Source organism: Prunus dulcis, chromosome 7 (genome assembly GCF_902201215.1).
Source record: "Prunus dulcis chromosome 7, ALMONDv2, whole genome shotgun sequence".
Classification (NCBI taxonomy): domain Eukaryota; kingdom Viridiplantae; phylum Streptophyta; class Magnoliopsida; order Rosales; family Rosaceae; genus Prunus; species Prunus dulcis.
The window spans coordinates 259,880-271,931 of record NC_047656.1 but is presented as its reverse complement, the minus strand read 5'-3'; the positions used below and the strand labels follow the sequence as shown (position 1 = coordinate 271,931).

The 12,052-nt window shown below is 36.3% G+C and overlaps 1 protein-coding gene across 8 annotated transcripts; it reads right to left on the bottom strand.

Annotated features, from left to right (window-relative positions):
• Positions 1-581: 581 nt before the first annotated feature.
• On the bottom strand, positions 582-6,508 carry LOC117633509 (uncharacterized CRM domain-containing protein At3g25440, chloroplastic). 8 transcript variants are annotated; one of them, XM_034367139.1, is made up of 6 exons: positions 6,239-6,508; positions 5,915-6,117; positions 5,148-5,616; positions 3,845-4,246; positions 1,594-1,752; positions 582-876 (listed from the first exon to the last, which is right to left on the bottom strand). In XM_034367139.1, exons 2-6 carry the CDS (start codon positions 5,971-5,973, stop codon positions 829-831), a joined length of 1,137 nt encoding a protein of 378 aa, XP_034223030.1. In that variant the 5' UTR covers positions 5,974-6,117; positions 6,239-6,508; the 3' UTR covers positions 582-828. The 8 variants fall into 8 exon arrangements, with proteins under 8 accessions (XP_034223030.1, XP_034223029.1, XP_034223027.1 ...); XM_034367138.1 differs by having other exon boundaries at positions 582-835; XM_034367136.1 differs by having other exon boundaries at positions 1,599-1,752.
• Between the last annotated feature and the right edge of the window lie 5,544 nt (positions 6,509-12,052).

Sequence of the window (12,052 nt, the reverse complement as noted above, 5' to 3'; positions counted from 1 at the left end):
ATCCTTATTTTTAAATTTTAAAAAAAAGTCTAAACTTGACGTTAAAAAAAAAAAAAAGGGAAACTTTTTTTTTTTTTTTTTTTTAAAGCATACATTTTCTTAAATAAAAAAATTGATGTTAAAAAAAATATTTAATAAGATGGTAAGAAAGTTGTGAAATTTTTTCGGATAAATTGAACACATTTAATAAGGGTAAACTTAAAAAGCAAAAGTTAGTTTGTATAATATATTAATGACATTGTTTTAAGTGTAAGGAGAATGACACATGTCAAGTAAAAAAAAGAGAAGGTCCAAAAGAGAATGTTAGAGAGAAGGTTGCTAGCATTCCCCAATTGACAATTATGGTATAATTCAGGGAGCAAAACCGCCATTAACCTATTGTTCAAAGGCAAGCTTCCAATTCAAACTACGAGGCTCTTCACCATGCACGATTAAAATTCAAAAAAAAAAAATATATTTTTTGAAAACTGAAATACATTAAAAGTTAGATTTCCTTGGGATTTTAATATCATACAAGTCAAAATAAACTCTAGCAAGGACATCCATAAGGAAGTAACTTACAAAAGAGAAAAAAATTGACATACAGAAAACTAGAAATAAGCAATAATATTATCTTCAAGCATAAATAAAGGCAGCAAGTATAACCTTTTTCTACTCAAAACATCCCATGTTATCAAATATGTTTTCAATTTGCATGATCCATGCTTCAGCCTTTAATGATGAACTAGGAGCCCCATTAAATAAGGGTGGCTTATAAGTCTGAAATTTTTCCCAAGTCACTCTCATTCCTTGCATTTGCATTACCATCTTCAGCGTTGTAATTATTGTTCATAACCTGCACTTGCCAGATTGCAGGGATAACTCTTGAAGGATAACCTAAAATATAGATGGCCCGATTGTTGAAATGCATTGTGACCTAGCCCTATGAAGGACACTTTTCTTACAATAAGGACATCCTTAACACACACACACACACACACACACACATATATATGTATATATATATATATATATATAGAGAGAGAGAGAGAGAGAGAGAGAGAGAGACCAAAGAACACATGCAAGGCACAATATCAGATTTTGTGGGTCGTTTTGATAGCCCTTCAGATACTCAGATTTTGGAGCTTTTGCCAATCACTGTCCCTAGCCAAATTTTGTGCGACTGCAGAGGAGACTTGGGGTTTGGAAGAAGGGTTAACTGGCAAGCTGTCAAAAGGAGAGAAAGTGAAACTTCTGAATACCCAGGCTACATACATGTTTACGTCTTTGTTTAAGATCACAATTTTTGTGACTTAAGCTTCTAGAGAAGCTTCAAAGAGACTTTCATCTTGTCTAGGTATTTGGTCACTGATTAGTGGGGATTATGGTGTAGGAAAAAGCCTGAGGGGTGTTGTACAGTGGAAGTATGGTTATGTATAAGGGTTCGCTTGCTCACACCCAAGCTTCGGAAGCAGTAAAAAGTATAATGCTCTCGCCAGCAAACCTTTGGCTTTCATATTTTCTTTTATAAAATTAAAAAATAAAACTAAAGACCAAGCATCAAATCCAACGTTGACCAATGAGCTGGTGGCATAAGGGTCAGAAGAAAAATACCTTACCATTCATGTATTGATCAAAGACTTGTGTTGCATTCTCATTTACTTTCTTAAACCGAGCAAGGTGCTTGTGATACTCTTCCAGTTCTTTCCCCAGTTTTTCAATGAACTGACTTGTATGTTCAAGGGACTGCTCATACTTATATTTTTCCAGGGCCTGCAGTTTTTCAAACAGAAAGGCAACTGTAACATTTATTTTTCATTCGTGTGTGAATCAATGCCTTTTTAAACCAAATTTTCAATTGGCCTTCATATAGAAAATTTATTTTAAAAAATCTACACACTTTCAAAATCACAACCTTCTGGGGGTGATGGTTCATCATATGTCAAGTACACCATCAATTTTTTCTTCGACCAAAAAAAAAGTACCTAGAACTGTTAATTTACTTTCGTTATATTAAACACAAGCTGACCTTCCAAAAGAGAGTATATTTTTGTTTTCTTTTTGAGGAAAAAATATAAAGGCTAAATTGAAAGTTGACCTGCAAGGGTAGAAAGATTAAGCACCTAATCTACATTTTAAAACTTAGAAACAGCAACTTCCACTCAGTACAATAGTCCTTCTCAATCAACAAAAACTGCACTAAAGGGATGCCTTTGTAATGTTTGGACGAGGACACCCAAAGAGAAGCTAAAAGTCTAATAATATGCCATGTTACTTCAAACCTTCCTCCCTGTCTTCAAACATTCTCCTGTTCCATTCTGAACAAACACCACAAAAGAGGCAAGATGTGCTGTATCAAAGAGTAATACCTTCTTGTTGGCCCCTTTACCAAAAAGTTCCCATATTACTTCCAACCTTCCTCCCTGTCTTCAAACATCTCTTAAGAGCCACATTTCCACTTCTTTATTCATTCATGTTAGAAATAACTTCTTCTTTTTTCATGAGAAACAATATTTAATTAAAAAGCTTAAGAAACTACAGAAAACAAGAAATCCCTAAAGGCTGAAGAAAAAGAATCCCATAAGGATGCCCAGAACCTGACTTTTTCTCAAGAATTCTTTTATTTCTCTCCAACAAAGTTACCCAAAAGACAGCTGACACAATCACAATTCCACAAAATTCTAGCCTTCCTTCCGCCACCAAAATACATTTTTCAAAAAGAATGTTTGAAGGTGATTGAGGAATAACTCACTTAACCCCTGGTTCCCTGACTAACTGCCACTACAGCCTCAAAGCATGTGAGCAATGTACGAACAAGGGAATTCCAGATTCCACCTCTTTTTTTGCACAAGATGCACCAGTGAGGAGATAGACAAACATTAGATCTTACTCTTTCTACCAAATCAAAAGTATTTCATGAGTGATGATCCAAGCCAAAACAAGAACCTTAGTAGGTACACTGGACATCCAAACCATTTTAACAGGCCAGAGAACAGGAAGGTATTGCCTATCACACCGAAAGTTAAAATTTATTATAAATAATAAAAATAATAAAGTCTTACAAGAGAAAACCCTGGATCAATCCAGTTTCCACTTCCTCCTATCTGGCCTAGTGTTGATAGCTGATAATTCTCTGCAAGCTCCTCAATTTCCTCTTATTATACGAAATTCCAATTCACTTGACCTGCACGACCCTCAGAGAAATCAGACACCCTAAAATTTGGACCCCTAGATAGCCTGAAAAAGATGGGGAAATCTTCAGCCCCCTACCGACTATAAACTGACAACAACCAGAAAAGCCTCCCAACCTTGACCAATACCTTCTCATCCCAACCAGTCTCCTGAAGGACATATTTTCTTCTAATCAGATGATGCCACAAAGAATTCTCTTCGAAAGGGAACCACCACAATAATTCATGTAGCTATGACATTCACTCTTCTTTACTCAACTAGTGTTACATGTAGTTATAATATTAATATCTACTATATCCATTGAAACTTTATTTGAGTTTTTGCGACTGTTTGATTACCTATTCTATTTGTCCATTAAATTTACTGATGCAGCTTAAACTTAACTTGAAGAAGCCATCTCACAACCGGGGGTGCTAGCTATAATGCGACAATAGCTAGTACCCATCACTGCACTATGCATCCTTGCAATGCATGTGAACAACCACATCACATCTTTCAGGCATTCACAAAAATTAAAAATAAAAATTATAACCCAAACACAGATAAATTAAAACATGTAAATACATTTCATTTTCAGGACAAGACCAGAAAATTCCAGACTAAAGCCCTTTACTTTCATGCATTGACTACCATATTCTAAAAAATGAAAAATTTAAGGATAGCTGAAAATTACCTTATTTTTAGATAGTGTATCTGCAGGTGACATTACTTTCGGCTGAACATAGTTCTTTCCCCGGTAGAAAATTACAGTATTATTAGGTTTTATGTCAATCACAATGCCTTTACTCAGTCTAGCAAGCTCTTGAGCATATTCCTGAACCTGTCCTGGCTTACAAGGCTTGCAAATCACCTTTACTGTCTCATGCTTCTTCCAATGCAAATGCATATTTAGAACCACACCTCCAAATACTCCCCGCCTTCCCACTGGGACATAATTCTTCTTTTTCTCACCAGTTCTCTTAAGATAATGTTTTTCTTCTTCAGTTAAAATTTCAGGATCATGTATATCAGCAGGGGCTCTGGCAACCTCAAATTTCATCAACTTCTCAATCAACCATGCTTCCTTTCGTTTTGCCTAAAGAATACACAAGTTGACAGAGATAAAGTAAACATACGTACTTGGGAAACTAAACATATGCAGAAAATAAGAATATTTTATTCTAGAGGTTTTACTAATGCAGGAGCATCTAAGAGGCTTTCCAAGGCTAAGTGGGCCATCTAACTAGTTTGGGTTTTAGTTGTTTTCTTTATCTATTATTTGTCTTGTTTTATTTTTATGTTTTATTTCAGTTGGTAGACTAGAGTTCTGCTCCTATTTTTTGTAAATAGTCATGTGAGGTTTTTAGTATCTTGTAGGGCTAGGATTAAGTACCTATTTAAATAATCAAGGTCTAGGATGGTCTGGCTGCTATAGCTCTAGTATAAATACTCTTTCAAGAGGCTTTGTTAACAGCTTTTTATGCAGAAAATCAGATTCAGAGTTCCTCTTGGGTCTTAGGACTCAATTATCAACGTTCCAACTTCGATCCTATTGCTTATTATATCTTTTTTCATGTTTTCTTATTGCTGGAAATTCCTCTAGAGTGGTTTTGGTCTGCTACACCAATCTGACAGCAGCCTACTGCTTCTGTCCTACATCATTTGAGATGGTCATGTCCCAGGAAATGCAGAAATTTATGAACAGAGAAAAATAGAAAACCTAAAAGAGATAATAGCCGTAACCATAAACTGTGGTTATCAGAATCAAGGTTACTGAGAAAACGTTTTTTCATAAACTTGGGGAAATTTGTAAAAATTCAAATTCTTTTGTAAGAAACAAAACTTTCACGAAACCTGCTACAAACTCTGCCCTAAGAGGATAGACACAAAACCAGAAAGCTCAATTAAACAGCGATAACAGGATCAGGAGCACCAAACGTAAAACAAATCCTGAAATAGTGGCATGAAATTATGCATAAACAACAAAGCGGTCCAACCTTTTCAAGTTTGTATCTAATTCTAACTTCTGGATTTGGAGAATTCATCTTCTTCTTGGCCTTCAGACGGTAAAATCGCAGTTCATTCAGTTTGGCCTTCTTGGACACTTCAGCTCGTTTGGCCATCTTCTTCCCTTTGGTTGAGGAACCAGTTTTATCAAGTGGCTTACCAAATGAAAACCTCACAACATCATTTTTTGTCTTCAGCTCAATTGATGTACTACTCATGCATCTAGCAGGCGGACAGTTTCTAAGAACACTTTGACAGTCAAAAATATTTGATCTCCGCACCAATGAAGAATCGAATGAGGAGGATACACATGGAACTTCTAAGAAAGACGTCAATACACTGTATCTTTGCCTTTGCATACACATATTGCAATAAAGAGACTGTCTAAAACGTGTTATGGTTGGCAGAGAGAGATTGAAAACATTTTGTGCTAGACAACTGAACCAGACAAAAGAGCCCCTGTATAAAAGATAGACGTGATTTGTCATCAGTGGTGTTTGAAATGCAAGGGAAAATTCAAAGCATATTGTAGGAGCAAGTGTAAGGCAGAAAAAGGTGAAGAATTTCATGAGGCTGTACTTAAGACAATCAAAAGTTTATAATTTCAAAATAGGATATCAACAATGACAAGAGCAAAGTAAACATAATGGCAAGGCACTTATTACAATCACACAACTTCTAGGAAGAACGATCAATGAGAGTCCAATAGATGATTAACAAACTATACCACAAACAGGGGTGAAAGAAAAAAGAGTACCTTTTGATGGCACTTGGAGAAGAGCGAGAAGCGGCTCTTACAGAAGTTGAAGCAAACATTATTAACACCCACACGAAAAGGGAAATCACACCCGGACCTCAAGCTCCAGAATCCCAGCTCCACCGGGACCGTAATGGATTTCCAAGTAATGAGATTGATATGACTTTCCTGTATTACACTCACTCAGGCAATTTTTCAAACACCTTGTGGGCATTAAAATTCCATCAGTAATGGACCTCTGAACCCAACCAATTTACCTACCAATCTATGCATCAATAAACAAATTTAAGCAATCAAACCAAACTAATTATTACTTGGCCTTACTTTCAATCTCAACAATCAAGCCAAGAAAATCGGATCAGTACCATAAGCCCATTTGCTCATCCATTATCCACGGCAATTTGCCTTATTCATTAGTTGCCTGCCACATGATCACACCGTCAATGTCCCTTGCGCTTGTTTGGCGCGGAAATTTTAATCAATCTGGACGGTTGAGATCAAATTCCGAAAAAGTCACAGTCGGGTAAGTGAAACCCAAACCCGAAAGAAAACGACCCGGCACACGTTTTGAACAGCAAACCCAAGAAGCCAAGAAGACACATACGTCACATAGTTTGAGTGAAAGCGGCAAACTTGGGGAAGACCCGAAAGAGACTAATAAGTAATGCATTGTAAGTTATTTACTGGAAAGGGTTAATTGTAGATTTATCCTCTAAACTTGTACGCTACTTTTAATTTGTACCATCAATTTTTTTTTTGGAAAATTAAATATACGAACTAATTTTTATTGTCAATTTCCTTTATCGTCTAAATCAACAACATGTCATCCAATAGAGTAGAGATGTCAAATGGGATGGGCCGGCCTAGTATGGCACGAGCCCAGCCCGTTTAAATGAGACACGGCATGGCACAAGCACGAATATTAATAGGCCTTACTCAGCACAGCACGAAAACTTGGACTAGGCCGGGATTAAAAAAAAAAGAGGTCCAACGGACTGGGCCGGCCCATGGCCCGACATGGGTCGGGCTTGGCCCAAGCCCACTTCAAGCATGGCTCATGCCCAAGCCCGCTTCAAGTATATCCCAAGCCTGGCCCACTTAACTTTTTCTTTTTTCTTTTTCTCAAAAGTCAAAATGCAAAAATTTAACATCTAATGTCATTGTTTATATGGTTTTTTTTTCTTTAAATCATAAACATATATTTAATGTCTTTCATTTTAGGGAAATTACTTGGGTCCTTAATTAATTAAACATATCAATTACAAATTAATTAAACATTGGACTTGATATCTAATCAATACATATGACATATACGCTTATCTTATAATCAAAGCAAGACATTTTTTCACATATAAAATAATATGGAGCTTTAGTTTTAAAACACAATATAGTTTACTAATTTGGAAGATAAGAATACAATTTCATCTAATTAGCATAAGGCCAAAGACCAAATGTAGTACCTAATTTTACAAAAATATCATTAAAAAATATCAAAATTACACACAATGCCACTCCTTTTAAAGCAAGCATACTATGCCACATGTCCATATCTAGTCCACCTTTGGCCACCATCGTCGACCACTGCTGGCCACCTCCGCTGGCCGCCAGGGCCAGTCTACCATCTTCTGCAGGAGACCAACTCTGTTGCCCTTCATTCACCTTTAAAAAAATAAGATTTTGTGTCATTGAAGGGACTCAAACCTTGACCCTCAAGGAAGGAAGACTCACTCACAAACCAATACACCAAACTTGATTTTGTAATATTTATTCAGTTATACAATATTTATATAAACAATCAACGGTTTTAAATAAAAAAATAAAAAAAATCATTTCAACACTTATTCACACAAAAACTGCAAATAAAAACAGAAACTGTAACAAAAATACAATGTAGATATCAGTTATGTTTATAAAAAAAAAAAAAAAAACAACTACAAAAACAATTGTAATTAAATGAAAACTGCAATGCGGTTTCCATTTTCCAAAAGTCCAATTTTGAGTTCCCTTGCTCTTAGGTAGTTCTACTCTTTCTCTTGCCCACCCAATTCCTTCACGGGTAGCCTCTACTCTTCAAATTGGTGAGGTTGAAGGCCAAGGAAAGAGCAAAAATTCAATTGTAATTAAATGAAAACTGCAATGCAGTTTCCAAAGTCCAATTTTGAGTTCTCTTGCTCTTGGGTAGTTCTACTCTTCTTTGCCCACCCAATTCCTAATCTGGGTAGCCTATACTCTTCAAATTGGTGAGGTTGAAGGCCAAGGAAAGAGAAAAAAATCCAATTGTAATTACCAAAATTGCAATGTAGTTTGTAATAAACCGCAATGCAAACATGTATAAAATTTTATTGAACTAAAGCTTAAATGGTATTGCAAAATATCATATGACAGTGATGACATCAACCATATCCAAATCAAGACAAATGCATAGTAAGTGAGTGAGCTTTTTAATAAGAAGTTGCAGCTAAAAACAGTAATTCAATAGCATCAATTATATACTATGTAAAAAACCGTAATTCAATGAGAAAGTTGGGTGTGAAGGGACCAACCTGGGCCAATCAATTATAATTACCAACTCATATACACAATTAAAATGGCACATGTGGGTAGTGTCCAGCAGCATATCCAGCAAATTGTGAAAATAGCCCTTTTGTCATTAGACTCATCTTTGTTGTCTCTTCCAACGCCCATCTTACTTCAACTTGTAACTAATGCACACATAAAAAATCATATTCAAAAAATCAGTTGGGAAACCAAGAACCAAAAGTAATCAAATAGAAACAAGCACATTAACAGCCACTAAGCACCCCCACATCATATCATAGTCTGAATGGTGCCCAATATATGCAAAGTTCACTAGTTTAACAGAGTCCAACCAAGAAAAATACAGAGACTATGTTGCAAAGAAGATTCACAAAATTAGCCCAATATATGACCTAAAGATTCTTAAATTTGGGCAACCATGATCTTTAACTTTTTAAACAAAAATCCTGTTATCATAATAGCATGAACTGTTTGGCGAAACTTCAAATTGGCGAGGTTGAAGGCCAAAGAAAGAGCAAAAATCCAATTGTAATTAAATGAAAACTGCCATTCAGTTTCCGAAAGTCCAATTTTGAGTTCCTTTGCTCTTGGGTAGTTCTACTTTTCTCTTGCCCACCCAATTCCTCATCTGGGTAGTCTCTCCTCTTCAAATTGGTGAGGTTGAAGGCCAAAGAAATAGCAAAAATCCAATTGTAATTACCAAAACTGCAATGCAGTTTCCGAAACTGCAATGTAGTTTGTGCAAAAACTACAATTCAAAACCTGTGTAAAATTTCACTACTAAAGCTAAAATGATATTGCAAAATATTATATGACAGTGATGGCATCAACCAGCAATATCAAAACTCAAAAACATACACAAATGTTAGTAAATCCTCTGTATATTCATGTTTTTATTTCACTAATTATAGAACAATAAGCAGGCACACCATCTTGGTATATTCTAGAAAGAAGGCATGGAATGAGCAATTGGGAGCAGTATCAGGTGCGGGCATAGTATGACCAGTGTCAAAGCCCGCGTTCCTTAGTCTCTTATAGGGAAACAAATGGATAATCTATGTTGGGTGTTTATACAGCAAACCCTAAAGTTCTGAAAAGAATTGATAAGGCTAAATGCCAATTCTATTGGATATATTCTTATACCAGAAAAATGGGGTTGCCTTCATGAACTTTTTTTTCTGCTACTCATTCTACCACGCATGCATGCACACAACAATGTAGGTCTACATCTCAAATTGGATCAACAAAGATAACTTATATACTGCCAGTTCATGATAGTTTTCAAAGCCTGACAGTATATGGATTAAAGAAATCACCTACATGAAGAAGAGCATAAAGTGGATTTGTGTCAAAAGATGACCACTTGTCAAACTGCAAACATGGAATGGTTTAAGGTTTACAACTTTATACCAGGTATGTTCAAAGCCTTGGATTCAACATCAATAATAAGCAGTTATTTTCTTACAGCATCCAAGAAGTAATAACTGATTTCCTTTGGTGCTCCTGAAACTATTATAGGATCCTAGGCCCTCTCAAACCGCAAATGTAGCAGATTTCCTCATATTATATGATTTTATTAGTTAGCCTTGAACTAAGATTAGCAAACTACAAGCTAAAATTGTAAAAACTAACAGTATATGGAGAAAGTGGAAAATGGCTCAAATTATAGGGATCAAGTTTAAAGTGATGAACGATAACATACCTTTGATGACCAACCTAGTTTGACAAAATATGACAAGCCAAAGTCTATAGCCTTCAACTGTGAATCCTCATCCTTTGACGAAAACAGAACATTCTGAACAAGATACACTTAGATGAGTATACATGAATGTGAAATGAATGCAAGTTACAAACAACAACTAAATTCTTGAAGAAAAAATGTAGTTATGAAATGAATGCAAGTTACAACTCCAGAGGCAATAGCAGTAGTCATCTAACGTCAAAAACATTAAACAAAATCACCAAATAAGACAACACCAATACAATACGAATTTAAAAAACACAGACAAATAGCAAAAAACAAAGCGTAGAAGGGTACTAGAAGAAAGCCAACTGTCAAAACAACAAAATGAGACAGGATGCAGCAATCTGACTAGAACATAACTTGTTTCCAGAAGAAGATAAAACTAGAAAATCTACATACAAACTAACTCGTATCACCAATTCATAGTTAGACCACCAAGGAAATTATCAGGACTAAATGTCAACTTCACTCATATCATAAAAACCATTTTTGCAGATAAAATATGCATATCTTCTTCCCTAGAAAGTATAACAATTACAAAAACCAAAATTGTTTATGCGTTTCCTGTAAATCATGCGTCCGCCAACAAATCCAATTCAAACAATGCCAACAAAATGTTTTAAGGATCCATATCAATCACAAAGACGACTGATCATCCTCAGAATCCGCAAAACCCACTAATTCACAAGTCAGTTGATTAGTAAACTCAATCAAACTGAGAAATTGCATACCAGGTTGATAAGCTGCCAGTCAAGCAACTTGAGAATTCCATTGCAGATTGATCTCTTGATCTTGGATCGATGATCACAGATCATGGCCACCTGGTCATCATTGCTGCCGGGGGAAGAGAGAGATATCGATCTGATCAACAAAAAGGAAACCAACGAATTTGGGTCAGGCTTTTAAACAAAAAGGGTATAATTGTCTTTTTAGTCACTAATGTAAAGTGGGCCAACGAATCTGGGCCTCCTCTTTGGCTTAATCCAAAATAACAATTCTTTTCTAGGTATTAAGATCCAAACAAAAATGCTCAATGTCTCAAATACTGATTAGTAAAGTTAATTATGTATAATACCTAATTTATCTAAAATAATAAGTTGTTTAAAGATGAAAAGTTGAAGTGGAGTTGGATATTTTTTATCCTCTGCCTTTTCATATTGTTTGGATGTTTGATTGATTAATGTTTTCAAATAGTTCATCATTTCTTGCCTCTAATTATATGTTAATGTTTATAATTTGAATTATATAGTGGAAAAAAAATTAAGTGAAAAAAATTCAAATTAAATGGGTTGGTTCTTGGGCTCGAATATGGCACGAGCCCCGGCCCGGCCGTTTCAATGTGGACATGGGCTTTGGGCTGGGCCGAGGTCAATTATTTTACTAAATGGGCATGCACGGCACGACTCGATAAATTAAATGGTCCGACCGGACCCAGCATGAAAACATTAAAAGCATGAGTTTAAATGGGATTGGCCGGCCCAACACGACTCGTTTGACACCTCTAGGCCCGAGTATGGCACAGCACGAGCACGGGCACTGCCCGAGCCCAGCCCGACCCATTTCAATGTGCACATGGACTTTGGGTTGAGCCAAGATCAATGATTTTACTAAATGGGTCGGCACGGCAAGGCCAGATAAATTAAATGGGCTTTCTCGGTCCCGCACGAAAATGTTAAAAGCATGAGTTTAAATGGGACGGGACGGCCCAGCATGGCCCGTTTGACAGCTTTACCACAAACCCAGAACCCCATACATTTTTCTTCTCCTCCCCATAACCCCATGCCCCCATGACCACCATCCCCCACTCCCACCCCACAGACCCCCTTTCGTGTTTTTCACCCCCCAAGCCCAGCCTG